General features: G+C 40.8%; 1 protein-coding gene across 2 annotated transcripts in view; it reads right to left on the minus strand.

Annotated features, from left to right (window-relative positions):
- The window catches only part of Eed (embryonic ectoderm development), a 61,062-nt gene that overhangs the window by 25,207 nt on the left and 9,616 nt on the right, over nucleotides 1-26,239 (minus strand). Inside the window, exons 3-4 of one of the 2 annotated variants that reach the window (XM_004658269.3) lie at nucleotides 11,079-11,171; nucleotides 6,038-6,103 (exon numbers count right to left, since the gene is read on the minus strand). In XM_004658269.3, the coding sequence (XP_004658326.1) occupies nucleotides 6,038-6,103; nucleotides 11,079-11,171 (159 nt within the window). The remainder of the gene's footprint in view (nucleotides 1-6,037; nucleotides 6,104-11,078; nucleotides 11,172-26,239) is intronic. The other variant, XM_045145516.1, reaches the window with a different exon arrangement.

Below are 26,239 nucleotides of genomic sequence, written 5' to 3' on the forward strand. Positions count from 1 at the left end.
TACTTGAAAGGATCCTCCATGGTGAAGAGAAAGAAAAGCACACATATAAGGAACCTGAAAAAACAATCGATACTCACATACTCGTTAATACAAGAGAGCAAAGGTAAACAAAACGGTATTTCAAGCAAATGGGCCTAGAAAACAAGCAGCGGTTGCTATCCTAATATCTGACAAGGTAGACTTCAGTCCAACATTAGGTAGGGAAGATAAGAAAGGTCACATTATATTGATTAAAGGCACACTCCAACAGGAGGACATGACAAGCCTAAACATATATGCACCTAACACGGGGGTTCCCAACTTCATCAAAAAAACGCCATTAGAACTAAGGTCACAGATAACAACAAACACAGTTGTAGTGAGTGACTTCAACACCCCACTCTCATCAATTGACAGGTCATCCCGGGAAAAAATAAACAGAGAGGCATCTGGATTAAATGAGGTCATAGAACAAATGGACCTAACAGATACATACAGGACATTTCACACAAATGCTGCAGAATACACATTCTTTTCAGCAGCACATGGAACATTCTCTAAAATAGACAATATATTAGGACACAAAGCAAATCTTAACAAATACAGGAACACTGAAATAATTTCTTGTACTCTATCTAATCACAATGGGATCAAACTACAAACTAACAGCAAGAAAAGCTATAGAGCATACAACAAATGATGGAAACTAAACAATACACTACTACGGAAATCAAAAAATTCATAGAATTAAATGATAATGAAAACACAACATACCAAAACCTGGGGCACAATGAAGGCAGCCCTAAGAGGGAAATTTACAGCTTTAAGTGCCTGTATTAAGAAATTAGAAAGATCGCAAGCAAACAACTAATGCTTCACCTTAAAGCCTGGGAAAAAGAATAACAAGGCAAACCAAAAATCAGTAGACGGGAAGAATTAATAAAGACTCAGGCAGAAATTAATGAAATAGAAACCAAAAACAAACAAACAAACAAACAAAAAACCAAAGAATCAATGAAACAAACAGTTGGTTCTTTGAAAAGAGAAACAAGATTGATAAACCTTTAGCAAACTGGACCAAAAGAGAGAAGAGATACAAATTAATAAAATTAGAGATGAAAAAGTCAACATCACAACAGATTTCAAGAAATTCAAAAAAACATATGTACATAATATAAGAATATATACTCCACAAAGTTTAAAAAGCGTAACGAGATGGATCATTTCCTTGATTTATATGACCTACCTAAATTAAATCAAGATGAGATTAACCACTTAAATAGACATATAACAAGTATAGAGATCCAAGCAGTTAACAAAAATCACCCAACTTTTAAAAAAAGTCCAGGCCCAGATAGATTCACTGGTAAATTTTATCAGACCTTCACAGAAGAACAAACACCAATGCTTCTTAAACTTTTCCATAAAATAGAAAAAAGAAGGAATCCTACCAAACTCCTTCTACAAAGCCATCATCACTCTGATACCAAAACCAGGTGAAGAAAAAAAAAAATTATAAACCAATATCCCTCAGGAAACTAGACGCAAAAATTCTCAACAAAATAATGCTAGATAGAATATAACAATATATCAAAAATATCATTCACCCTGACCAAGTAGGGATGGTTCAACATATGCCATAGCAATAAAGCAAAAGACACACATAAACGGGATACAAACTGTAAAGGAAGAGATCAAGTTATCATTATTTGCAGATGACATGATTCTATATATAAATGACCCTAAAGACTCTACCAGCAAACTGTTAAAGCTGATAAAACACCTATAGCCATGTAGCAGGATACAAAATAAACACACAGAAACCATTAGCCTTCCTATATACCAAAAACAAACACACAAAGGATGAAATCAGAGAATCACTACCATTTACAATTGCATCAAAACAAATAAAGTACCTTGGAATGAACCTAACCAAAGACGTGAAGGATCTCTACAATGAAAACTTTAAACACTCAAGCAAGAAATGGCAGAAGACACTAGGAAAAGGCAAGACATCCCTTGTTCTTGGAATGGAAGAATCAATAGTGGGAAAATGGCAATCTTACCGAAAGCAATCTACACATTTAATGCAACCCAATCAAAATTTCAATAGCATTCTTCATGGAAACAGAAAAAAAAAATCCAAAATTTCATTCGGAAACACAAAAAACCTCAAATAACTAAAACAATTTTGAGCAACAAAAATAAGGTTGGTCAGGCTGGAGAGATGGCTTAGTAGTTAAGTGCTTGCCTGTGAAGCCTAAGGACCCTGGTTCAAGATTCAATTCCCCAGGACCCAAGTAACTCAGATGCACAAGTTGGCACATGAATCTGGAATTCATTTGCAGTGGCTGGAGGCCTGCTACACATCTGATAGAGGATTAATATTTAGGATATATAAAAAACTCAAAACATTTGCCGGGCATGGTGGCGCATGCCTTTGATCCCAGCACTTGGGAGGCAGAGGTAGGAGGATTGCCATGAGTTCAAGGACACCCTGAGACTACAGAGTTAATTCCAGGTCAGCCTGGACCAGAGTGAGACCTTACCTCGAAAAACCACAAAAAAAAAAAAATTAAATAATAAGAAATCAACCCAATTAAAAAAATGTGCTATGGAACTAAATAGAGTTCTCAAAAGAAGAAACACATATGGCATATATACATCTAAAAAAATGTTCTACATCCCTAGTCATCAGAGAAATGCAGATTAAAACTATGTTAAGATTCCATCTCACTCCTGTCAGAATGGCTACCATCTTGAAAACAAACGACCATAAATGCTGACAAGGATGCAGAAAGAGGAACTACACTGTAGGTGGGAATGAAATCTGGTCCAGAAAGTGTGGAAATCAGTGTGAAGGTTCCTGAGACAGCTAAAAATATTTACCATATGACCCAGCTATAGCACTCCTAAGCATATATCCTAAGAACTTGTCTCACTACCTTAGAGATACGTGCTCAACCACGTTTACTGCTGCTCTATTCACAACAGCTAGGAAATGGAACCATCCTAGATGTCCCTCAACTGAGGAGTGGATAATGAAGATGTGGCACATATATACAATGGAGTTCTACTCAGTGGTTAAGAAAAATGAAATTTGCAGGAAAAAGGATGGATCTGGAAAGGATTACATGCAATGAGGTAACCCAGGCCCATAAAGCCAAATGTCACATGTTCTCTCTCATGTGTGGATCCTAGCTGCAAATGATTGGACTTCTATATATGTAGAAATAAAACTCAATAGCAGCGGATAGTAAGCTAGAAAGAGGATATAAAGGGAACAGAAAGGGGGGGCACCTAATAGAATGGTAATGTATATATGTAAGTAGAAGAACAGATGAATGGGGGTGAAAGACCTAAGTGCTAAGTGAGGTCAGGAGAAGAGATTGAGTAAAGGAAAGGTGGAGGGAAGACTAATCAAAATCTAAGAGCATAGCCGGGCGTGGTGGCGCACGCCTTTAATCCCAGCACTCGGGAGGCAGAGGTAGGAGGATCACTGTGAGTTCGAGGCCACCCTGAGACTCCATAGTGAATTCCAGGTCAGTCTGGGCCAGAGTGAGACCCTACCTCGATAAAAAAACAAACAAACAAACAAAAAAACAAGATGCAAAATCTAAGAGCATATAAGTAAGTCATATGTAAACCTACTTTTCTAGACACTGGAACATGTAGGAACCACAAATTGTTACTAGAATATTTTCAGAGCCAGGGATAGGATACCTTCCAGTGGGGTCCCTGATGCCCCTAAAACATTACAGGACATTGCCAAGGTTGCCCACCAGGAATAGATGATTAAGACCCAAGACTCCACATACATGGGCTACAAAATCATTGAGAATTCTTGCTGCAGCTGAGCTGAAAATCTCCTTATAGACCAGCTAACAGAAAGCTGGAAAAATCCAAACTGCATGCAGTTCAATGGGAGAGAGAGAAATCATCAGTGTAGATACTCAACAGTGGACACTGCAAGCCTTATATTTGGCCACCCATGCCTAATGAGACAATGCATGCAATAGTGGCACATCTGTTATGGGGAAAACCAACTGCCCCCTAATTTGACTAGAGGCCTGCTTAATGGGAGGGAATATATTTCTAGTATTGAAAACCTACAAAAGGGATAGTAATGAGCCCTAGAGGTGTAACGTCTGTTGGTGTCTGTCTAAATGTATATACTATGCTCACCAAACTGCCCAGTAAGCACTTCTCTTAATGTTCATACCCATATATAATGCTACTCTCACTGTTGGTTAGAGAACCTTCTCTTTTCAGATGGCAGTGACCTTGGCATGACTCAGAAGGCATCATGGTGCTGGAAAGAAGTGACAGAGGAGTGCTCAGCACTGAAATATCTCTATCACACCTTCCAAGGCTCAAGGTCCACTGTGGAAGAGGTGGCAGAAAAAATGAAAGAGCAAAACGAAGGGTAGGACTCCTTACAACAGGCTCCCCCAGACACAAAATGACCTGCATATCCATGGCCTCACAGTGCCTGACACTACCTACACAAGACCACTATAATAGAAGGAAAAAATGATGACATCAAAATAAAAGAGACTGATTGAGAGGTGGAAGGGTTATGATGGAGAATGGAGGTTCAAAGGGGAAAGTGTGGGGAGGGAGGGAATTACCACTGGATATGATTTACAATTATGGAAGTTGTCAATTAAAAAATAATTTTAAAAAATTAATCACCATGGGCTGGAGACAAGGTCAGCAGTTGTCAATAAAAAAATTTTAAAAGAAAGAAAGAAAATGATACGATGATAATTTTAGGTCTAAAATCTACAATTAATGAGCTTAAACTCCTCCCCCAACCCTCCAATCCAGTTACTACTGAACAATTTATATAATTATACTCAACTCCAGCAATGTCGTGCCAAGCCAACCAGAAAGAACAGCTAAACAACTGGGCATGGTTTATTCCAATCAAGTTTTACGCACAAGGATGGGCGTGGTGGTACATGCCTTTTATATCAGCAAGGGTGAGGCAGAGAATAGGATCGCCATGAGTTTGAAGCCACCCTGAGACTACATAGTGATCCAGGTTAGTCTGAGCTAGAATGAGACCCTACCTTGAAAAGCCAAAAAATAAAAAGGAAAATATTTTATGTACAAGTTAGGTGTCCAGCCTGCAGGCTTGCCTCTGCTGGCCCTCTATCCCGATTCTTCTATAAATCCCTAAATCTGCTTCATCTCCCACCTCTTTCTGTGAGAGCTTCCCAATATGGCTTCAGTTACTCGTTTCCATACCACCGACAAAGTGTCCTTGCCTTGTTTTGCTGTTGTATTTCTTCAAATGGATCTGAAAGAATGTTACTTGAGTTTCTATTGCTCTCTCCTCCTTTGTCTTTTTTTCTCCTTTTCTTCGTAACTCATATTTTGCAATACTTTATTTCTAAATTACATATATTTTTTTCATCTTGGCTTTCTGAATCAAATACTTGGAATGACCGCCATTCAGAACTCGATCAACCCATGATCTGATTAAACATACACTGACTACACAGTGAAGTACACTTAAAACCCACCGACCACGGCTGAGGGAATTTTGTGGAAGAGAGGGCAGAAACATTCTAATGCCCAGCAGCATTTACTCCCCTTAAAAATAAGTGAATGCTGTTCCCACAACACATAACCCATAACCCCATGTGGAATACCTGCAAACCCCACTGCGAAGGGTCCCCAAAGGAATGTGGGCAGGGATGAGGGAAAAGGGGGTACTAACAATGTATCCATACAAAATATGTTGTTAATAAAGATTTAAAAATTTTTCAAATATACCGACCCTAAAATTGAAGGCAAGGTCGAATCAGCAGAAGGTTTTCACTAGTCTCTGCTAACACTGTAGATTACTGGATTTATAGCGCCTCCATTGCATCACACCCATGGCATAGAGGGCCCAGGAAACAAGATACAGGATTCTCTTGGGTCACAAGGACAGAGAAGTAGTTGTACTGACTAGAGGCATGATGAAAACTTTAGGGAATTAATTTAGAAAATCTCTAGTGTACTTATTGAAATAAATGTCTTTCACTAAACACTCAGGAAAGGATACATCAGCGTCCACGTAAGATTGCAATAACCGTATTTCTCCTTGTGAATGGCATTCATACAAGGTAACCTAATAAAACAAAAATACACTGAAAGTCATCTCAAGTATAGAAACACACAATTGCTTCTAAAAATTCTAGTCACAATTATATATTAAAGACATTACAGAAAATATTGCTTTAAACTTACCAAAGCCATTATAAAGCATAACATTCTCCATCAATATAATAGTATGTTAGATAATCTAATAATTATTTCCACTTCCAGTTATTTAATTGTATATTTTACCCAACTGTGGTGGTTTGAGTCAGCTGTCCCTGATAAACTTAGGTATTCTGGATGTTAGATTCCCCAGCTGATGGCAATTGGAAATTAATGCTTCCTGGAGGCAGTGTGTTGTTGGGAGTGGGCTTATGGGTGTTATAGCCAGTGTCCCCTTGCCAGTGTTTGGCACGCTCTCCTATTGCTATGGCCCACCTTATGTTGGTCAGAGGTGATGTCCACCCTCTGCTCATGCCATACTTTTCCCTGCCATCGTGGAGCTTCCCTTAGAACCTATAAGCCAAAATAAACCTCTTTTCCCCACAAGCTGCTCTTGATTGGGTGATTTCTACCAGCAATGTGAACCTGACTCCAACACCAACTTTTCAAACTGAATAAAGCTAAATACCTCCAAGTAATTCTGCTTTCTCGTCTTTTAAATAAAATATTGGGCTAGAGACATGGCTTAGTGGTTAAGGCTCTTGCCTGCAAACCCTAAGGACCCAGATTGGATTCACCAGAACCCATATAAGCAAGATGCACAAGATGGTGCACACACCTGTAGTTCATTTGTAAGTGGCTAGAGGCTCTGGCACACCCATTCTCATTCTTATTCTCTTTCTCTAATAAACAAATAAAAATATTTTAAAAAAATTATTGCTGGGCGTGGTGGGGCATGCCTTTAATCCCAGCACTCAGGAGGCAGAGGTAAGAGGATCACCATGAGTTCGAGACCACCCTGCTACTACACAGTGACTTCCAAGTCAGCCTCATCTAGAGTAAAACCCTACCTCTAAAAACAAAAACAAACAAACAAAAAAATCCTTAACCGAAAAAATCTTTGCCACCATATTTAAACAATATTACATAACATGTATACTGAAATATCATTTGATAGTCCATAATTTTTTTATGTTTTTATGTATCAGTTAAAAAGAAGCCAGGAGTGGTGGTGCACACCTTTCTTTAATCCCAGCACTTGGAAGGCAGAGGTAGGAGGACTGTTGTGAGTTCAAGACTACCCTGAGACTACATAATGAATTCCAGGTCAGCCTGGGCTAGAAGGAGACCCTACCTTAATAAGCCAAAAAAAAATATAATTAAAAAGAAAAAAAAGGTTTCATGGGCTGGCTGGAGGGATGGCTTAGTGGTTAAGGCATCTGCCTACAAAGCTAATGGACCCAAGTTAGCCAGATGCACAAGGGGGCACACATGTCTAGAGTTCGTTTGCAGTGGCTGGAGGCCCTGGTGCATCCATTGTCTCTCTCTCTCTCTCTCTCTCTCTCTCTCCCCCTCTTTTTCTGTCAAATAAGTAAAATAAAATAAAATCAATGCTTTAAAAAAAAATTTCAAAAGACTAGGTGTGGTGGTGCATGGCTTTAATCCCAGCATTTGGGAGGAAGAGATAGAAGGATGGATGTTAGTTTGAGACCAGCTTAAGACTCTATAGTGAATTCCAGGTCAGCCCAGGCTGGAGTGAGACTCTATGTCAAAAAAAAAGGAGGGGGGGTGCTGGAGAGATGGCTTAGCAGTTAAGGAGCTTGCCTGCAAAGCCCAAGAACACAGATACAATTCCCCAATACAAACATAACCTAGATGCTCAAGGTAACACATGCATCTGGAGTTCATTTGCAGGAGAGAGAGGCCCTGGCTTGCCCAGTCTCTCTCTAATAAATAGATAATTTCTAAAGGGACGTTAAGGTGATAACTCAGCAATTAAGATACTTCTTTACAAAGTCTGACAGCCCAGGCTCAAGTCCCCAGTACCCACCTAAGCCATATGCACTAAGTGGCGCAGGCATATGGAGTTCATTTACAGTGACAGGAGATCCTGATGCACTCTTTCTCTGTCTGTGTCTGTCCCTTATTTTAAAAAAATTTTTTAAAAACATTTAGGTAGGACTGGAAAGATGGCTTAGCGATTAAGGTGTTTACCTGTAAAGCCAAAGGACCTTGGTTTGATTCCCCAGGACCCAGATGCATAGGGGGCGCATGCACCTGGAGTTCGTTTGCAGTGACTGGAGGCCCTGGTGCACCCATTCTCTCTCTCCCTCTCTTTTGCCTCTTTCTCTCTCACAAATAAATAAAGTTTTAAAAAAATTTAATGTTTTGTTTTCTAAAAGAGCATTTGGGTAGTTAAATATCATTAGTAACATGTAATCCACAACCCACAAAACACTACTAATCAAGTATTAACTGTCTCATATATGGTAGACATTTTCATGTATCACATATTCCAAAATTAAAAATATATTAGATATAACTCTTTTAAAGATTTAAAAGATGTCATCACTTACTAATTTCATAAATGCCTCTATATTAACATGCTGAAATCCACATTTTTCTGCATTCTTGCATATATGTGTATAGAGTAGGCATGTGGAATGCTGTCTGTGGTGTGTGTGATGTGTGTGTGCACATCTGTGTGTAGAAGCATGTGTTCTGTGTGTATGAGCATAAAGGCCAGAGAAAATGTCTGGTATCCTCCTCTCTAGGGTTCTCCTCCTCCCTCCCAGGCAGAGTCTTGCTTTAGCCAAGGTTGACCTGGAATTCACTATGTAGTCTAAGGTGGCCTTGAACTCATGGTAATCCTCCTACCTCTGCCTCCCCTGTGCTGGGATTAAAGGCATGCGCCACCACGCCCGAATATCCTTCTTTCATCACTTGACCTCAATGCTGAGATGTGGTCTCGAGGTGTCCCATATTCTCCCCAACCCTGTGAATCGGATTACACACTTGTGACTTGTGTGGCCATATTCAGCTTGCTTTTGTTTTTTTCTTCTAACCTTTTTAAAAATTTATGAGAGAAAAAGGTAGATAGATGATAGAGAGAATGGATGCACAAGGGCCTCTAGCCACTGCAAACAAACTCCAGATGCATGTGTCAACCTTGTGCATCTGGCTTTCCAAGGGTACTGGGAAATCAAACCCAGGTCCTTAGAGTTTGCAGTCAAGCACCTTAAATGCTGAATTTTAAAACTCTACTTTAGAAACTAACTAATAGAGTATCTCTCAGGTTTGATTTTCTTCCTTTTTTTTGGTTTGGTTTTTCGAGTCTTGCCTACCAGGGTTACCTGGAATTTACTATGTAGTCTCAGGGTAGCCTCGAACCGACAGCCTCCTGAGTGCTGAGATTAAAGGTGTGCACCACCAAGCCCAGTATTATTCTTTTATCTGAAAGTAAAGGAAGTGGCTTTTGTGGACAACTCATATCCAATATATATTTCCTCTATGTTTCTTTTTACAAATACAAGCAACCTATTTCTATGCTATTCATCATAAATCCTATCTCAGTATTATCGGACAATCAAAATAGCAGCTAATTATAGATTTAAAAGGATAATTATTTCCTTGAGGTGTTATCAATTTTAATAGATAGCACTTCAAAACTCCCTGAAATCCAGGCACAGGTAACCCATGCCTAAAAATGCAGTTGGTAGCCGAAGCAGAATGACTGCCATGAGTTCGAGTCCAGTCTGGGCTATATAGAAAGTGTAGACTACCTACAGCTACACAGCAAAACCTTGTCTAACCAAAAGACTCCTTTGAAAACACCAGAAATCACTTAGAAGTAAATGGAGGGTTGGAGAAATTGTGTAGTGGTTAATGCGTTTGCCTGCAACGCCTAAGGACCCAGGTTTGATTCCCCACTTCCCACAAAAGCCAGATGCACAAGGTGGTGCATGTGTCTGGAATTCGTTTGCAGTGCCTGAAGGCCCTCACATACCCATTTTCTCTATCTGCCTTTCTTTCTCTCCAATAAATGAATAAATATTTGGAAGTGAATGGAATGCATACATGAATCTTTACAACCTTGTTCATTCCCTAAATGTTAAATGTGCCATTGGTTTCCCATTCATCTCAATTCAAGATACTTTTGGCTTCCTTAAAAAGAAATTCTAATGTTTACCGCAAATAAATTAAACATTTTCCAAATGAATTTTTAGGCCAGGTATATTGGTGCTCACCTTTAATCCTGGCACTAGGGAGGCAGAGGTAGGAGGATTGCTGTGAGTTTGAGGCCTGCCTGAGACTAAATAGTGAATTCCAAGTCAGCCTAGGCTGCAACGAAACCCCACCTTGAAAAAAACAAAAACAACTATTTTTCAAATGCACTGAATTTATGCTTTCATTTATAGATAATTAAATACATTATTTTTATAAATCACAAGTCTCTTAATCTATTTGAATGCTAACCATTAAATCACTAAACAGGGCTGGGGAGATGGCTCAGTGTTTAAAGGCGCTTGCTTGTAAAGCCTGCCAGCCTAGGTTCAATTTGCTAATACCCACATAAAACCAGATGCACAAAATGACGCATGCATCTAAAGTTTTTGTGTGGTATCAAGAGGACCTAAAGGGCCGATTCTCTCTCTCTCTCAAATAAATAAATTGCTAGGAGAGAGAAGTTAATTCTTCCAATCATTCCAAGTACTTACTAATAAAAACATAAAACCTGCTTCATGAAAAATTAGAAAGAAAAATTTATTTTCACGCTTGCTGTGCATGGTGGTGCACGCCTTTAATCTCAGCACTCGGGAGGCAGAGAGGTAAAAGGATCACCGTAAATTCAAGGCCACCCTGAGAATACATAGTGAATTCCAGGTCTGCCTGGTCTAGGATGAAACCCTACTTCAGAAGAAAATTTATTTTCACTCTTTAAAGAGTAATATTGTTAAACCAGCTACACAGAATTTATTTCAAAATCATTCCATTCCAATACTGTATGAGCAACAAATCCAAAATTAATCAAGCCCAATCCAAGTGGACCCCTTAACACTCACCCTGTTGCTTCCTACAGTTGCAAACACTAACGGATCACCTTCTTTACTGTGCCAGTTAAACTGAACTCCAAACAATGGCTGGTTATGATCTTCCTATAAAATAATTATGAAATGAGAAAGGTTGAGTGTATTTTAGAAACCAAAAAAAAAAAAAAAATGGCAGTAAACTAACTTACCCTTCTTTCTCTCTCCAAATGCAGTTTCCTGTCTCATGTACACCACACAAACTGATACTTGGCACTAAAGAGATGATTAAGTTTCTACATCTTAAGCATTACATGACACTTTTCTAACAAAGACTCAGATCACAAGTTAGCTAACAGCTATTTATCTATGAAAACACTTTGATAAGGCCCTATTTTCTTAAACCCAACCATCTTTTTTTCTGAATCACAATAACTGGGTAGTTTTAGTAGATGCATTTTAGCCTCTTGAACCCTCTAAAAATAATTTATTATTCTGACATAAGTAACAAGTGGGAACTGAGAGATGGCTCAGCAGTTAAAGGTACCTGCATGCAAAGTCTGTCAGCCTGGGTTCAATTCCCCAGTACCCACATAATTCCAGATGCACAGGGTGGTGCATGCATTTGGAGTTCATACAGAGTAGCAAAAGGTACTGACCCACCATTCATATTCTTTCTTTTTCAATTTCTCTTTCCCTCTCTCTCCCTCTCTGCTCACAAATAAATATTTTGAAAAAGTAAACTAATAAATGCCTTTAAGGGGAAAACACAGATTTCCTTGGCATTTACTGAACCCCAATTACTAGGATTGATTTTTCCATTGTAAGATAGAACATATATCCAAACCACCATGTTGAATGCATCAAGATTATTAATCTTGATGTATCATTAAGTAACTTTGAATTTAAGTCATTATAGAAAGTATCATCCAAGATAAACTGAACAGTGGGGACTGGGGAAGGGACTATACCACTATGGATACACATGAAGAGACAGGTCTATAGCAAAATGATTCACCTTTCTACTATTGGTTTTTCCCCAGGACTCCATGCATGGCAAGCAAGCATTCTACAAGGTTATTCAGTTTTGTTTTCAATGTTATTTTTCAGCAATCTCATGGTATTTAACTTTCATGTTCACTTTAAAGCACTATATGCACTTTTAAAATTGTACAGTTTTCATCACCTGAAAAACCACAGCTTGAGGCTTCTGAAGAATTTGGGGGGGAGGTTGATTTTTCAAGATAAAGTCTCGTTCTAACCCAAGATAGCCTGGAATTCACTATGTAGTCTCAGGCTAGCATGAAACTCACAGCTTTACTCCTACTTCTGTCTCCCGAGTGCTGGGATTAAAGGCATTCACCACCACGCCCAGCTTCAGTATTTTTTAAATATACTTTAATACCAGGGTCCGGTGAGGGGTGGGGAGGGAGAATGGGCATGCTAGGGCCTCTACCCACTGCAACTGAACTCCAGATACATGTACCACTTGTACATCTGGCCTTATGTGGGTAGTGGGGGCTCAAACTCAGGCTGTCAGGCTTTGTAAATAAGCACCTTTATTCACTGAGCCATCTTCCCAGCCCCTTTCTGAAATAGTTAAATAGCAGTTAAAACATCTTTCGTGGGCTGGAAAGATAGCTCAGCAGTTAAGGAGCTTGTCTGCAAAGCCTAATGACCCAAGTTTGATTCCCTAGTACCATGTAAAGTCAGATGCACAAAGTGGCACATGCATCCAGATTCGATTTGCAGTGGCTGGAGGTCCTGGCATGCCCATTCTGTGTGTCTGTCACTCTCTGCTTGTAAAGAAAGAAAGAAAAAAATTTGTATTTTTTTAATCTTTCATTTGGGGCTGGAGAAATGGCTTAATGGTTAAGGTGCTTGCCTGCAATGCCTAAGGACCCAAGTTTGATTCTCAGGTCCCAGGCAAGCAAGATGCAAAGTGGCACATATGTCTGGAATTCATCTGCAGTAGCTAGAGATCCTGGCATGCCCATCCTCTCCTCCTCCTCTCTCCCTCTCCCTCCCTCTGTTCCTCTCTCTCTCTCTCTCTTGTCCCTCTCTCCCATTCCTGCCCTCCTGTCTCTAATAAATACAAAAAAAAAAAGAAGAAGAAGAAGAAGAAGCTGGACAAAATGGCACACGCCTTAAACCTTGCACTGGGGAGGCAGAAGTAGGAGGATCTCCATGAGTTTGAGGTCACCCTGAGATTCCATAGTGAATTCTAGATCAGCCTGGGCTAGAGTGAAACCTACCTTGAAAAACCAAAAAAAGAAGAAAATGAAAAACCTTTCATTACATTTGTATGAGAGTTATAGTAAGAGCCAGTAATACAGGCCATGAAGCTAGAAAGGGGCTATGAGAGGTAGAAGGGGGGAAGGCTTAAGGAAAGGGTATAGTAGATATGTAAGTAGAGGAACTGAACAACAGGGGTTGAATGGTCTAAGTGGGGTCAGGGGATGGGATGAGGAAAGAAAGGGATGGGATGGGAAGCAGGTTAATCAAAATTAAAGAAAAAATTGTTTTAAAAAAAAGTATTAAAGGCTGGAGAGGTGGCTTAGCAGCTAAGGTGCTTGCCTGTGAAGCCTAAGGACCCATGTTTGATCTCTCTCAAGATCCCACATAAACCAGCTGCACAAGGTGACACAGCACAAGGTTGTACCCACACACTAGGTGGCACAAGTGTCTGGAGTTCGACTGCAGTGGCTGAGGCCCTGGTACACCAATATTCTCTCTCTTACTCTCCTTAAAAAATAAATACCCAGGTGTGGTGGAGCATGCCTTTAATCCCAGCACTAGGGAGGCAGAGGTAGGAGGATCACCATGAGTTTGAGGCCACCCAGAGACTACATAGTGCACTCCAGGTCAGCCTGGGCTAGAGTGAGACCCTACTTCGAAAAACAAAAATAAATAAATTAATTAAAAGGGCTAGAGATGGTTTAGTGGTTAAGGGGCTTGACTGCAAAGCCAAAGGACCCAGGTTTGATTCGGCAGGACCCACAAAAGCCAAATACATGTATCTGGAGTTCATTTCCACTAGTTGAAGGCTCTGGCCCACCAATTCTTTCTGTCTCTTTCACTCTCTCTCTCTCCCTCAAATAAATTTTAAAAAGTGCTTTAAAATTAAAGATATTATGAATAACCCATATGAAGCCCAGTTCTTCACTAGCTAAATATATATATAATAAAAAAGAGAGAGAGAGAGAGAGAGAGAAACTGGGTGTAGTGACAGATGCCTTTAATCCCAGCACTTGGGAGGGAGAGGTAGGAGGATTGCTGTGAGTTCAAGGCCACTCAGACTATTCCAGGTCAGCCTGGGCTAGAGTGAGACCCTACCTCAAAAAAATCAAAAAAAGCCAGGCATGACAGCACAGACCTTTAATCCCAGCACTCAGGAGGCAGAGGTGGAAGGCCTGCTGAGAGTTTGAGGCCACCCTGAGACTACATAGTGAACTCTAGGTCAGTTTGGACCAGGGTGAGACCCTACCTTGAGAGGAAAAAATTAAAAAATGGCCAGGCATGGTAGCACATGCCTTTAATACCAGTACTTGGGAGACAGTGGTAAGAGGATCACTATGATTTCAAGATCAGCCTGGGACTACACAGAGGATTCTAAATCAGCCTGTACTAGGGCAAAACCCAACCTCCAAAACAATAAAAAAGAAAGAGCATTTTGGAGGTAGAAAGACCTACCTTCCTAGACTGTATTAAAAAGAGGGAATTGGGCTGGAGAGATGGCTTATCGGTTAAGCACTTGCCTGTGAAGCCTAAGGACCCCGGTTCGAGGCTCAGTTCCCCAGGTCTCACGTTAGCCAGATGCACAAGTAGGCGCACGTGTCTGGAGTTCGTTTGCAGAGGCTGGAAGCCCTGGCGCGCCCATTCTCTCTCTCTCCCTCTATCTGTCTTTCTCTCTGTGTCTGTCACTCTCAAATAAATAAATAAATAAAATTTTTAAAAAAAAAAGAGGGAATTGATAGAGGTGGGAAGATGGCTCAGCAGTTCAAGGCACCTGATTACTGGGAAGTGAGCTGAGCAGCAGCATTCATGGCTCTGCTTCCTCACTGTCTTGAGTGAGGCCAGCTGCCTCAAGCTCCTGCTTTTCCTGCAATTATGGTCCGTGACCTGGAACTGAAATTGAGAAGGCAGTTTGAGAGCTACTTACTTACCTGGCACTGCTATGAAGAGACCCCTGAATCTTGGGCTAAGGAGACTTTCCTTACCCAAAAGTTTTGTGTGCGTGCTGAATGCATGAAGCCAAAACATTTCAAGCACAGATGGAAATGAATAACACTTAGAGGCCTTCTATTTGTTTAAAGCTGATCACTGGAACCACTGTCATCTGGTACTTAAGTTCTGATGCCATTTTTTGATGATGATGTTTGTTTTTTTTCAAGGTAGGGTTTCAGTCTAGCCCAGGATGATGTGGAATTCACTATGTAGTTTCAAGCTGGCCTTGAACTCACAGCAATGGTCCTACCTAAGCTTTCCAGATGCTGGGATTAAAGGTATGTGCCACCACACACGTCTACTGCCATTATGAATGAGAACTATGACTACATGAAAACGTTCTTGGAAGACCTGGCACTTTCGGAGCACAGCAGCATAATTCAGGACAGTGAAACATCTGGGTGTGGTTGCCACCTGGACCATAGTTGAGTAAATGAAATATTCCACCATACTCAGCAGGTGGATTTTCAGGTTATAAACAGTTACAGGTTATAGAACAGTTACAAACTAAAGTGACTTCACTGTGCTAACAATGCCAAGGATGGCGCAGTCAGATATGGCCAAGTGTGTGGCCAAGTAGTGACAGGTGGTACTGCGTCTGTAGCACACCAATGCCGGCACGATTCAAGCCCAGACCCTCCAGAAGTTTGCACCCGCTGACTCCCACACTGGTCGATTCCCCATGACTGGAATGAAAGGTGAGGCCTCCTATCTGGGAGAACAAACTATTGGGAGCCAGAGAGCCCTAGGTTCTGGCTAAGAGCTCATTCACACTTCCCACACAGCAGCCTCAAGCCTTGCTTTAATTGACACTTTGCCAATCTCTAGTTTCAATGTGGAATCAACCCCACAGGAGGCCCCAGTTGTTCAGGGCTTTTATGAATACTGAAGGAAGCCTAAGGGCTTCTGCAACCAAGGAAGAAGACAAATCTTGGTTTAGCATCCTCAAGACTATCTAGTTTTTTTGTTGCTTTATTTTTACTTTTGAAAAATGCTCAGTAAAACCTTTTTGGCAGATATTCTCTCCCCTGCACTCCCCCCCCCCACACACACACACAAAATAAACTAGGAATAAACAAAGAATTATTTTCTTCCACTATCATTCTGGACCTGGTGACCACCACCACCCTGTGCCAACTTGTAACCTACATCTACTGCAGCCTTTTTGTCCTAGGACTCTTCAAAAGAGTGAGGCAGGTGATGGGATAGGTGTGAACTAGGACTGCTCTTCCTTAACAAGTGCACTATCCTCAAGAAAAAGGGCACTGGCCTTTCAAGTTAATTACTTAGTTGACAGTTTTAGAATCAAAAGAGTTGGACAAGTAGGTAACAGAACAACTTTTCACACGTTTAGAAGGGCAGGCTGCCATGGAGGGGCTGACCATCAAGGCCGTCTGTGCCTTGGCTATTCCACGAACAGCACACCCTCCCTGCTATCATGTGCAGCAGCCCCGGTCCCAGGCCATGTCTCACAGAACCTACAGAAATTGACTTGGTCTTTTTTTCTTTCTTTTTTATTTTTTTCTCTCTCCCTGAGAAAGAGGCAGAGAGAGAAAGAGAAAGAGAGGGAGAGAATTAGCATGCCAGGGACTCCAGCCGCTGCAAACAAACTCAAGACGTATGTGCCATCATGTGCATCTGACTTACATGGGTCCGGGGAAATTAAACCTGGGTCTTTTGGTTTTGCGAGCAAGTGCCTTAACAGCTAAGCCATCTTTCCAGCTCTGGTTTTGGTCTTTGTTAGTCATCTTTCCAGGACTTATCTGAATTTACCAAAAGCACATGGATGATGGGGCTGAAAAGTGGCTCAGTGGTAAAGGCACTTGCCTACAAAGCCTAACAACTTGGGTTCAATTCCCCAGCAACCACACAGAGCCAGATGCACAGCGGTGCAAGCATCTGGAACTCATTTGCAGTAGGTAGAGGCCCTAGAGCGCCCATATTTAGTCATTCACTTTCATTCTATGCCTGAAAATAAATAAAAAAATATATTTTTTAAATAACTTGGGGGCTGGAGAGATGGCTTAGCAGTTAAGGCACTTGCCTGAAAAGTGTAAGGAGTCATGTTGGACTCTCCAGGTCCCACGTAAGCCAGACGCACAAAGTGACACAAGTGTGTAAGGTTGCACATGAGCACAAGGGGGCACACACATATGGAGTTCTGACTGCAGCGGCTGGCAGCCCTGGCACACCAGTTCTTTCTCCTTTCTCTCATTCACTCTCACACTCTGGTACCAGCTGATATAGACAATTATATATTTATAAAAATCTAATACTCAGTGACCCGGCTGTTTATAAAATTAGGCCTCAGTTAAAAAAGGAAGTGTCTGAAAAACACACATGGAGATCAGTGGAACAGAAAAGAGGACCCAGATGTAAGCCCAGGTAGCTATAACCATCTGATATTTGATAAAAAAGCCAAAAATACTCATTGGAGAAAAGACAGCCTCTTCAGCAAATGGTGTTGGGAAAACTGGATAAATATCTGCAGAAGGATGAAAATAGATTCTTCTCTCTTGCCATGCACAATAATTAAGTCCAAATGGATTAAAGACCTTAACATCAGACCTGAAACTCTGAAACTGCTAGAGGAAAAAGTAGGGGAAACCCTTCAACATATTGGTCTTGGCAAAGACTTTCTGACTACAACCCCAATTGCTCAGGCAATAAAACCACAGATTAATCACTGGGACCTCATGAAATTACAAAGATTTTGCACTGCAAAGGACACAGTGAAAAAAGCAAAGAGGCAACCTACAGAATGGGAAAAAATCTTCGCCAGCTATATACCTGATAGAGGATTAATATCTAGGATATACAAAGAACTCAAAAAATTAAATAATAAGGAATCAAGCAAGCCAAGCAGAAAATGGGCCATGGAGCTAAATAGAGCATTCTCAAAGGAAGAAATACGAATGGCATATATAAGCATCCAAAAATATGTTCTACGTCACTAGTCATCAGGGAAATGCAGATTAAAACTACATTGAGATTCCATCTCACTCCTGTCTGATTGGCCACCATCATGAAAACAAATGATCATAAATGTTGGCGGGGATGTGGAAAAAGAGGGACACTTCACTGCTGGTGGGAATGCAATCTGGTCCAGCCATTGTGGAAATCAGTGTGGAGGTTCCTAAAACAGCTAAAGATTGATCTACCATATGACCCAGCTATAGCACTCCTAGGCACATATCCTAAGGAATCATCTCATTTCCTTAGAAGTACATGCTCAACCATGTTTATTGCTGCTCAACTTATAATAGCTGGGAAATGGAACCAGCCTAGATGTCCCTCAACTGATGAGTGGATAATGAAGATGTAGCACAGTTATACAATGGAGTTTTACTCAGCGGTAAAGAAAAATGAAGTTACGAAATTTGCAGAAAAATGGGATGGATCTGGAAAAGATGATACTAAGTGAGATAACCCAGGCCCAGAAAGCCAAGCGCCACATGTTCTCCCTCATATGTGGATCCTAGCTACAGATGATTGGGCTTCTGTGTGAGAAGGAAAATACTTAGTAGCAGAGGTCAGTAAGTTAAAAAGGAGATACAAAGGGAAGAGAAAGGAAGGGAGGAGGGTACTTAATAGGTTGGTATTGTATATATGTAAGTACAATGATTGAGATGGGGAAGTAATATAATGGAGAATGGAATGTCAAAGAGGAAAGTGGGGTGGGGGAGGGAGGGAATTACCATGGGATTTTTTTTTTATAATCATGGAAAATGTTAATAAAAATTAAATTAAAAAAAAAGAAGTATCTGAATACTGTCTTTTAAGTTCTGGGCTTAATTACAGTTGTCTTCTTTCTCCTCTTATAACACAAGTCTGCCTGCTGTTTGTGCAATCCACTTAAATGTCCTTTGCTATAAAGTGATATGTTTTATTATCAAATGTAATCTGTATATGTGTGTGTGTGTGTGTGTGTGTGTATCTATATATTTTTTTAAACGTCATGGACAGCTTTCCTTGTCCCTCCCATTTTAGCCCTCCAGAAATTTCCTACTTCTTATCTCCCCACCCAGAAGATAAAACCATCACTGAGGCAAGTCAGAAGTTGGACTTTAGGGGAAGGTAGAGGGCCTTCACAACACTGCTACCAGCTATGGGAGTTCTAAGAACTGGCCTGAGACAGCTCGTGTTAACGCTGCCACAGATAATATGGCCACCCTTGTGTCTTTCTGCATGGAGATTATGTAAACATTTTTATTTTTAAAAATTACATACACACATATACATAAGTTAAATATATGTATTATATATCTGTGTGTGTGTGTGTACACACACATGCACATAAAATCTAAATTAGTTTCCTTTTTCGGATATATAAAAAAAATTACCTGTGGGGGTAGATAAATGCTGTGCCCAGACTCATAGATTGTTACAAGAAAATTTAAATTCCAGGTATGAGTTACCTTCCAGTGGATTGTTGGTCAGAGATACCCTTGGTGCTCCTAAAGCATTACTAACTATTGTCACGGCTCTTGGTTGCCCACCAGAACTAGATGGTAAGACCCTGTTGTGCTCAAGATACCACATGCTTTGGGCTACAAATCACTGAGAAATCAAACTGGAGCTGATCTAAAAGCCTCCTCCCTGTTGACTAGCTCTCATGATGCTGAGAAAAAGAGTTAGACCATATCTCGATCACACCTTTCAAGGATCAGGGTCTAATGCAGAAGAGGTGGCAGAAAGAATGTAAGAGCCAAAGGAAGCATAGGACTCCTTACAATGTGCTCCCTCCAGACATAAACTGGCCTAGATATCCATGACCTCATAGTGCCTGACACTATCTACACAAGACCATCATAAGAGGAAAAGATCATGACATCAAAATAAGAGAGATTGTTTGAGATGGGGAGGGGATATGATAGAATTTCAAAGGAGAAAGTGGGGGGGGGGGTATTACCATGGGATATTTTTTTATAATCATGGAAGATGTTAATAAAAATTGAGGGAAAAAAAAAAGAGTTAGACCGCCTGATGGAAGAGAAAAGTAATCAACAGTCTTAACCAGCAATAGGTCATGCAAGTTTTACAGCTAGACAGCTAGACCAAATGTGCCAACTGGTACAATGGGGACATGTCCACTATGGGAAAAACCAACTGTTCTCTAGTTGGACTTGAGGCCCACTTGACATGAGGGAATTTCAGCCTGGTAATGAAAACCTACTCAAAAGCTTATGGCTGAGGAGGTCATAAGCCCTAGTGGGGAAATGAATACTGTTGTCAGGCTAAATGAATACATTATGCCCACCAAATACTTATGGCCATATATGAATGCTACACTCACTTTTGGTTAGAGAAGCTTCTTTTTACAGATGGTAGTAAACACTGGGGAGACTCAAAACTCATCAAAGTGTTGAGAAGAAATAACAGTAAGAGTGTTCAGCACTAAATAAGACATCCCTATCACACCTTCCAAGGCTCAGGGACCATTGCAGAACAGGTGGAGGAAAGAACAGCAAAAGTTAGAGGAAGAGAAGAATGCTTTGCTTAACTTTAAAAAAAAAAACTTTTTTTTTTTTAAAGTTAGGCATGCTGGCACATGCCTTTCCTTTAGCTCCAGCACTCAGGAGGCTCAGTAGGAAGATCGCCTTGAGTTTGAGGTGACCCTAAGACTACACAGTGGAGGGAATTACCATGGGATATATTTTATAATCATGGAAAATGTTAATAAAAATTAAAAAAAAAAGACTACACAGTGAATTCCAGGTCAGCACTAACTCAAAACAACCAAAAGTAAAAATTAAAAAAATAAAAGAGTAACTAGCTGGAAAAGAAGGATTCAATGGATTGGGGGGGGTGAAAAAAGTCATAGGTGGGGGTTATGATCATGGTACGTTGTCTATATGAATGAAAGGGAGTACAGTTAGGGTAAGGGTAAAAAAGGCAGAAAAGTCTGTACTTGATAGAAATCCAAGATGATCTGACTTATTATCTCTTGCCTAGTTCTCTAGAGACCTATTTTTTTTTTTTTTTTCCACAAACAACCAAAAACCCCTACTGGGAGGGAGGTCTTTCACAGGATTAAAACATTGTGGTTGGTCAAGTTCAGCCCTCAGAACTTGGTGCCAGGGCTATCCTTTTCCTGAGATAGCCACTAGCCCTAACCAACCAGCTGTGCCTCTGGTTCACCACAGCTGGAAGACAGCCCACCACTATAAAGTTATAAACATCTTTGCAAAGGAAGGCAGGCTCTCTGATGACTTGGGAACTTCCAGCTGTGGGTGAGTCTACCCTTGGCTGAGCTGAAGAGAGGCCCCTAGCTCTTTCTCTCCACATGGGCTTCTTTGCCCAATCCAGCTCCCCACATGGCAGGAGCTCCTTGGTCTTTCTTTTCTCTCTTTTCTTTCCACAGTTTTTCCAGACCCTCCATGTGGGATCTCTAGCCATGTGAGTGCCTTTCCTTGGCTCCATACTTTCCTCAATAAATATAATAATTGAATAATTATCCTTCTCAGTCTTTTTTATTCAGTTATTTGATTAAAATTAGAAACTAAGGGCCTGGAGAGATGGCTTAGTGGTTAAGGCACTTGCCTGAAAAGCCAAAGGACTCAAGTTCAATTCCCCAGTACCCACATAAGCCAGATGCACAAGGGTATGCATACATCTGGAGTTCGTTTGCACTGGCTAGAGACCCTGGCATGCCCATTCTCTGTTTATCCCCCTGCCTGTTTGCAAATAAATAAATAAATAAAAATCCAACATCTAAAAAAAAAAAATTAGAAACTAAGCCAGGCATGGAAACATACGACTTTAAATCCCAGCACTTGGGAAGCAGAGGTAGAGGGATTGCCATGAGTTTGAAGCCACCATAAGAATACACAGTGAATTCCAGGTCAACCTGAGCTAGAATGAGAAAACCAAACAAACAAACAAAATAGAAAACCAAACAAACAAAAAAAAATGTTTGTTTGTTTGTTTCTTAAAGTGTGGGCTGCAGAGATGGCTTAGCAGTTAAGGCGCTTACCTTCGAAGCCTAAGGACCCAAGTTTGATTTCCCAGAACCCACATGAACCAGATGTACAAGGTGGTGCATGTGTCTGGAGTTTATTTGCAGTGACTAGAGCTCTGGCATGCCCATTCTGCCTCTCTCTCTCTCAATCTCTCTAATAAAGGTCCCTGTCTGCAAAGCCAAAGGACCCAGGTTTGATTCCCCAGGACCCACATAAGCCATATGCACAAGGTGGCCCATGTGTCTGGAGTTAGTTTGCAGCAGCTGAAGGCCCTGATGCACCCATTCTCTCTCTCTCTCTCAAATAAGTAAAATAAATTATGTTTTTTTTTTAAAGGGGTAATAAAGCAGAGGGCTGGAGAGATGGCTCAGTGGTTAACATGCTTGCCTGAGAAAAGCCCGAGGACCCAGGTTTGATTCCACAGTACCCATGTAAGCAAGATACACAAGATGGTTTGTGCATCTGGAGTTAATCTGCAGAGGCTAGAGGCCCTGGGGCACCCATTCTCTCCCTCTACCTCTCTCTTTTTCTTTCTCTCTCTCTCAAATAGATAAATATTTAAAAGAAAGAATGGTGATTGCCAGGAATGAAGGGTTATAGGAAGCCAAGAGATAGGAAAATTTTATTTAGTAGTTTAGAGATTCAGTTTAGGATTATAAAAATGTTCTGGGAGTGGATGGTGCTGATGGTTGAACTACACTTTGACTAATGTCTACTACCATTGTACTCTTAAAATTATTAAAAGGGGGACTGAGGGAATGGTTCAGTGGTTAAGGCACTTGCCTACAAAGCCTAACCACCAAAGTTTGATTCCCCAGAACCCACATGGGGCCAGATGAACAAGGTGGCACATGCACCTGGAGTTTCTTTGCAGTGGCTAGAGGCCCAGGTATGTCCATTCTCTATCTACCTCTTTTTCACCCCCTCCCCTCAAAAAAAAATTTTTTTTTAATCTTCCAGGTTTTTTTTTTTTTTTTTCCTTTTTTGTTTTTTTGAGATAGGATCTTGCTCTAGCCCACACTGACCTGGAATTCCCTATGTAGTCTCAGGGTGGCCTCAAACTCACAGCAATCCTCCTACCTCTACCTCCCAAGTGCTGGGATTAAAGGCGTACACCACCACGCCCAGCTTTCCATTTTTATTAATATGCTGAGACATGCACCTGGAGTACATTTGCACTAGCTGAAGACTCTGATGTGCCCATTCTCTCCTCTCTAAGTCTCTCTGCCTCTCCCTACTTGCAAAAACTAAATAATTTTTAAAAAATTTATTAAAATGAGTCGGGCATGATGGTGCATGCCCTTAATCCCAGCACTCCAGAGCCAGAGGTAGGAAGTTCACCATGAGTTTGAGGCTACCCTGAGACTACACAGTGAATTCCAGGTCAGCCTGAGCTAGATAGAGTGAGACCCTAACTCAAAAAATAAAATAAAAAAACCTTATTAAGATGGTCAATTTTAGGTTATAATAAAATTTATTTGCAAAACAAAAGAAAAAATATCTTCCAGGGATGGAGAGATGGCTCAACACTTTAGACCCTTATTTGCAAGGACTGTAGGCCTGGGTCTGATTCCCCAGTACACACATAATATAAAGCCAGATACAAAAAGCAGGCCTAAGTGTCTGGAGTTTGCAGTGGCAGGAGGCCCTAACATGACCCTTTTCTCTCTGCTTGCAAATAAATAAAAATATTTTTAAGCTGGGCATGGTGGCAGATGCCTTTAATTCCAGCACTGTGGAGGCCAAAGTAGGAGGATTGCCACAGGAATTCGAGGCCACCCTGAGACTACACAGTGAATTCCAGGTCAGCCTAGGCTAGAAAGAGACTCTACCTCGAAAAACCAATATAAATAAATAAAGAATCTGGGGATGGAGAGATAGATGGCTTAGCAGTTAAAGAGCTTGCCAGCAAAGCCAAAGGACCCAGGTTCAATTCCCTAGTACCTGTGTATAAAGCCTGATGCACAAGGCAGCACATGCACCTGGAGTTCATCTGCAGTGGCTAGAGGCCCTGGTATGTCCATTCTCTACCTCTTTCTCTCTCTCTCAAATAATTTTTTTTTAATCTTCCGAAGAAGGAGCCAGATATGGTGGCACACACCTTTAATCCCAGCACTTGGGAGGCAGAGATAGGAGGATGGCTGTGAGTTCAAGGCCAGCCTGAGACAACACAGTGTCTCTACCTTGAAAAATCACCAAAAATTCTTTCAAGAGATAGCTAAAATATTAATATAAAACTTGTTTTTTAATATGCTGAGACTAATTTCTGCCTTTTAAAGCATTTACTAGCATTTAATTATTGCTTAATTATTATTAATAATTATACATAACACTTCATTATTGCTGGACAGACAAGACAGTGTCATTTCACCAGGTTTTTTCCCAGGGTAGGGTCTCACTCTAGCCCAAGCTGTTCTTGAACTCACTCTGTAGGACCAGGCTGCCATCAAATCCACAGTAATCCTCCTACCTCAGCCTCCCAAATGCTGGGATTAAAGGTGTGCACCATCACACCCGGCTTCACCAGGTTTTTATAGCTTCCCAAGACTTTATCTGAAAGTACATTTGGATATTTAGAAAAGGTTTTAACTTAAGTAGAGTATGTTTGCTATACAAAACAATAGGTTTCCCAGACATTTTTTTTTGTCCAAATATACATGTACTTGGACCATATTCACTCATTACTCTCTCCTGATTTGTCGCCCTGTCCCTACACACACACCTAGGTTCCATAGAGAGAAAACACAACTGTCTTTCTGGTCTAGCTTGTTATTTAATATAATCATCTTTGATTCCACTTCCTTCAAGGAACTTAACTCTATGCTCCTTTGTGTATATACACAAGTTCTTTACTGGGCTGACTCCCTAACTTTGCGATTGTGCTGAGATAAACACGGAGGTGGTGTCTGTGGCATGCCAACTGGAATTCCCTTGGGTTTATTCCCAGGAGTAGTATAACAGGATTTAGTTCTTTTGTTTGTTTGTTTTTGTTTTCTGAGGTAGGGTCTCACTCTACCCTAGGCTTAACTGGAATTCACTATGTAGTCTCAGGCTGGCCTTGAACTCACAGCAATCATCCTACCTTGGCCTTGCCTACTGTTAGGGTTTTGTTTGTTTGTTTGTTTTTGTTTTTGAGAAATCTCCAGTGATTTTCACTGTGATGGAAATAGTTTACATTCAGGCCTGCAGTGCTTCAGGGTACATTCTCCACCCCAGCATTTGTCCTTGATTTAATTACATTCTAAAGCAACTGACAGGAGATAGATGATAATGCAGCTCTGATATGACATACCCAATAGCTAGGGATGATGAGCGAGCATGTTTTTATGTATTTATTGGCCAACTGTACTTTTATCTTTTTGGGGGTTTTCGAGGTAGAGTTTCACTCTAGCCCAGACTAGCCAGGAATTCACTATGTATTCTTAGGGTGGTCTCGAACTCACGGCAATCCTTCTACCTCTGTCTCCTGAGTTGTACTTTTCTCTTTTGAGAAGTGTCTTCATTTCATTGCTTGTTTACTGAATACAGTTATGACTGTTTGGTGTTTAATTTTTTCTTGTTTTTTTTCAAGGTATTGTCTCACTCTAGCCCAGGCTGATCTGCAACTCATTCTGTAGTCCCAGGCTGGCCTCAAACTCAGGGCGCTCCACCTACTTCAGCATCCCAAGTGCTGGGATTAAAGGCATGTGCCACCAAGCCCTGCCTGACATTTAATTTTCATGAGTCCTTTATATAGTCTAGATATTAATCTTCTGTAAGATGTACAGCTGGCAAAGATTTTCTCAACAATTTTAAACTTTCACCTATATATCTAACAAAATTTAAGCAGAAAGTGGGCATATAAAACAAAGTAAAGATCAGTAGTTCTGTGTGTGGTGGCTCATGCCTTTAATCCTAGCACTCAGGAGGCACAGACAGGAGGACTACCAGAGTTCCACGGCAGCCTAAAGTGAGACCCTGCTTCAAAAGAAAAAAACAAAAAAAGCCAGCATGGTGGAGCATGCCTTC

Source organism: Jaculus jaculus, chromosome 3 (genome assembly GCF_020740685.1).
Source record: "Jaculus jaculus isolate mJacJac1 chromosome 3, mJacJac1.mat.Y.cur, whole genome shotgun sequence".
Classification (NCBI taxonomy): Eukaryota; Metazoa; Chordata; class Mammalia; order Rodentia; family Dipodidae; genus Jaculus; species Jaculus jaculus.